General features: G+C 43.4%; 1 protein-coding gene across 1 annotated transcript; it reads right to left on the bottom strand.

Annotated features, from left to right (window-relative positions):
- Nucleotides 1-1206: 1206 nt before the first annotated feature.
- LOC101966642 (non-histone chromosomal protein HMG-17) lies at nucleotides 1207-2251 on the bottom strand. Its single transcript, XM_040272918.2, has one exon. The coding sequence runs from the start codon at nucleotides 2234-2236 to the stop codon at nucleotides 1964-1966; it is 273 nt and encodes a 90-aa protein (XP_040128852.2). The 5' UTR covers nucleotides 2237-2251; the 3' UTR covers nucleotides 1207-1963.
- Between the last annotated feature and the right edge of the window lie 1979 nt (nucleotides 2252-4230).

Below are 4230 nucleotides of genomic sequence, written 5' to 3'. Positions count from 1 at the left end.
CATGAGAATCACGAGTTTAAAGCCAGCATCAGCAATTTAGAGAGGTGCAAAGCAACTCAATGAGACCCTGTCTCTAAATAAAATACAAAACAGGGCTAGGAATGTGGCTCAGTGGTTGAGCACCCCTGAGTTCAATCCCTGGTATCAAATATATATATATATATACATACACACACACACACACACACAATATATCCTAAAAGTGCAGGTAATTACATTCAGGTAAATTACTCATTCCCATTCAGGGTTGCAAACATCACCTTCAGAGTTTCTGGAAACTATAAGAAAGATTAATCAAAATTAGGAAGAAACATTTTGTTTGGAAAAATATTGAGGCCAACTATCCTAGGTCTCTAGAAAAATAATACATTTAAATGATACCAATGAGATAAGGCGTGGTAGTGTACACCTGTAATCCCACCAACTCGTGAGGCTGATGGGGAGGATTGCAGTTTGAGGTCAGTCTCAGCAACTTAGACCCTGTCTCGAAAAGGACTATAGATGAAGCTCAGTTAGAGAGTCCTTACCTGGAATGCTCCTGGCCCTGGGCTCTATCCCTGGTACCTCAATAAAAAAATTCAAGCATCTGGGCTTGAAAGTTAGGTGAATATATGTTATAGTTATTTTTTTAGGTGTCTTTTTTTTTTAACAGTTTGAATGAAATATTCTGATGCCTTGTGTTCTTAGTTTTTCAAGGCAACTGTTCAGTACTTTAAAAAAAAAGATTTCTGTGAATTTGTAAAAATTCTTATTTTTTTAATTGTTTTGAAATGTTAATAATTAACCATAGAGCCTTGTGCCATGGCACACACCTGTAATCCCAGCTTGAGAGACAGGCAGAAGGATCATGAGTTCAAGGCCAGTCTCAGCAACATAGCAAGATCTGTTGCAGAAAAGAAAAATCAAAATTTAGGCATGGCTTATATACTATATTTTGATTGCAAAATTTTTAAAGTTTAGTAAATACACATGTAACCATCACTCCAAAATAAAGATCCCTTGACTTCTGTCCTATTCAGTCTCCTCTCGTTTCCTTTCTCTGAAATGAGATCATATTATCCTACATCAGAAATGAATGTATACAAGGGTTTTATTTTTTTGTTTGTTTGTTTGTGGTACTGGGGATCAAACCTCGGTTCTTTTTTTTTTCCCAAGCCAAACTGTATCCAGTTTTATTAAAGATACTTTTCATAAAAAATCATGGTATTTCAGGCAGGACATGGGCAGACAATCGTTAACAGTATACAACAACTTTCAAACTCCCTTCTTGAATGGACTACCAAAATCAGAAAGCCACTATAAAACCCAATGAAGTCTTCATTTGATCCTCTGAATAGGGAAAGAGTGAGGGTTGACATTTCACATTTAGCATGTTGTTTAACAACTTTTCACAAGCCGACCCTGACTTTCAGGAAATGAAAGGAAAATGGCAAAAATTATTAATCTGAAGATCCACAATCTAGAAAAGGAACTGCTGCTCTTCTGAGGGACACTATTCTCAATGACATCACTGGAAAGTCCAGATTGCCCCACACACTGGTAAAACTAACTGTTGGGAATCAGGTCCCAACAGGTTTAGGGGAGTTAAATCTATGCCAATGGCAGAGAGGGACAGGAGGACATACAGATGAGTTTGAGTTTTTCCATACCACAAGGCATTTGTGCCAAGGTGGCTATGTGTGCCAACATCAGGGAATCCCTTCCTCTTAGGAACAAAGAGGAAGTCTCTCAAAACTAGAAGGGAAAGGTGTCTTCCCCCACAGCAATCCAGCTTTGGAGACATTCTACTAGTGACATGCTCCTTTCCCCCAAAAAACAACAATGAAGTGTTCTGTGTGCTAACAACATAGCTTAAAAAAAAAAAAGTAAAACAAAATACTGCATTTTTATAAAACTTGATAAAAAATAGTATTTCAAACTGTACAGTCACCAGAAGTACACAGTTATCAAAAACGCACACACTTCACTTGGCATCTCCAGCACCTTCAGCTTTCTGTGCCTGGTCTGTTTTGGCATCTCCATTTTCTGCAGGGTTATTCCCATCCTTGCCAGTGTCAGCTTTTCCCTTTTTCCCTTTGGGTACCTTCTCTCCCTTCTTTGCAGGGGCCTTTTTAGGCTTGGGCTCTGGCTTTGGAGGAGCAGGTTTGGCAGACAACCTTGCAGATCTTCTCTGTGGTTCGTCTTTCACCTTGGCTTTATCCCCTTTAGCATCCCCTTCAGCCTTTCTCTTGGGCATGGTGGCGACGGCGGCGGGACACAGGCGCTGGACTAGGGGATGCAGCGGCGCGCGGCTTTGGTCAGTCTGGGGGTCCTTCTCGCCTCCTCTTCTTCACACTGCTCCCAAACCCCGGTTCTTGCACATGCTAGGCAAGCACTCTACCACTGAGCTACATCCCCAGAGGTTTTTGAGACAGGGTCTTGCTAAATTGCTGAGGCTGGCCTCAATCTTGTGATCCTGCCTCGGCCTCCCCAAGTAGCTGGAATTACAGATGTGTGCCACAACACCCAGACTACTGAATTCTGCCTCTGGCAACAGAAGAATACGCATTATCAGACACACATGGAACAATTAGAAAAACTAATGTTGTGCGGGTCATAAAGTCTTAATAAGAAAATCACATTCTCTGAGCACTTCACAAGTTACACAACAATAACATTTAAATCTGCATACTCTTGAGGAGCGGTTAAAAGCAAGTATCCTGGAGAATGGGAATCAAGCAAATTTCCTAATCTATGCCCTACCACGTGCAGAAGGGCCAAGTCTTACCTGTGGTCGTTACTAAGCAGCAGAGAGTTCCAGCATACCACTTTTCACACAATCAGTAGGATCGCGCCTGTTTCCCTTGTGATTGGATAGGTTCCTCTGGTTAGTGCTGGCCAACTAGTGGGTAAGAGTCGTGATTGCAAATGGTGTGTGCCACTTTTTGACTCGAGCACTTAATACTTATAAGTTTAAGACCTTCCCCAGATCCCCTTCTCCCCTCTGGTAGGACAGCCATCAGCATTCAAGATAGTGGCCGCCATCACTCTGGATCCCTAAGTGATTAAAATCAGCAAAGCCCCTTCCTCCTCACTGCCTACTACATAATGAAGACACTAGCGCGAGGACAACAAACTCTTCTATGAAGCCACTGATATCGGGGGTATTATTAACACAGCACATGCTGGCCTTTCCCAATTAAGTTAGTACCAGAGATGGAAAGCCACCATATAACAAACCACTAAAATGGGGCATGGGACCAGGAACTGGCAGCAGGTGGCAAAGAAACAAGGGCTGTCAGGGTGATGAGTGGCGTAATGAGAAGGAGCCAGGAGGTAACCTGGAAGTTAGGTAACCGGCCAAGAAACTGTGGCCTTCAGAGAAGATGGAGGGTGAGGTGTTGGTAACAGGTACTGGCGTCTCTGTTGACATTCCAATGCTGTACCCTGTTTCAGCCAGCTGAGAAGTGACATGGGAGAAGGGAGTTGCAGAGATGGTGAAAAGATGGTGGATTAGTGGGCTAAAGTCCTCATGGAGCTTAGTAATTGCTGGATTTAGGGTTTCCAGAGGCAATGAGGTGGATGAACAGTGGGGAGGAAGGAAGTTTGGGGCTGGAGAAGATTAAAATCACCTGAGGTAATGTGGAGATAATGTTCTCCATGGCAGAAATCCTCGGATCTCCCCTCAGCTCTTTCTGTCCAGTATTTCTGGAGTTTTCCTCGTGGCACACATAGAAAACTACCAAGCACCATGGCTATTGCAAGCAGCCAAAAAACTTAGATGATGTGCTCTGTCACTTGAGTCCCCCAGGTTGGAACCAGAGGCTCAGCTACAGGCAATGGATCATCAGGTAGCTCATGAACAGTAGACCTACAGCTATAGGTGACATGGGGCTTGGTGGCCACAAGGAGATGGAAATGGCAGACATGAGAAGTGAAATGCAAACTTTTGGAGAAAAATCTATAAATGGTTTTGCTTAAGAGTCCAAAAGTTCCATTCAAGCCAATGTAAGTATTGGGAACCCCTAGGTAGAGGCTTGGATAGAGAGGTAAACACTTCAGAGTCTGGCTCCTGGTTAAAGTCCCTAGTGTGACTTGTGTATGGCCCAATTATTAGCGATTCAAAGGCAAATGTCATGGGGACGGCTCTCAGCTGGTGTATTCTAGTGTAGGGGGGCAGGCCTGTGCTGTTCAGGACTCAGCCCCTGGGCAGTTGGCTCTCAGGGGCTGAGTCCTTGGTAACTCACTCCC

Source organism: Ictidomys tridecemlineatus, chromosome 1 (genome assembly GCF_052094955.1).
Source record: "Ictidomys tridecemlineatus isolate mIctTri1 chromosome 1, mIctTri1.hap1, whole genome shotgun sequence".
NCBI lineage: Eukaryota > Metazoa > Chordata > Mammalia > Rodentia > Sciuridae > Ictidomys > Ictidomys tridecemlineatus.
This window is presented reverse-complemented; position numbering and strand designations above follow the sequence as displayed.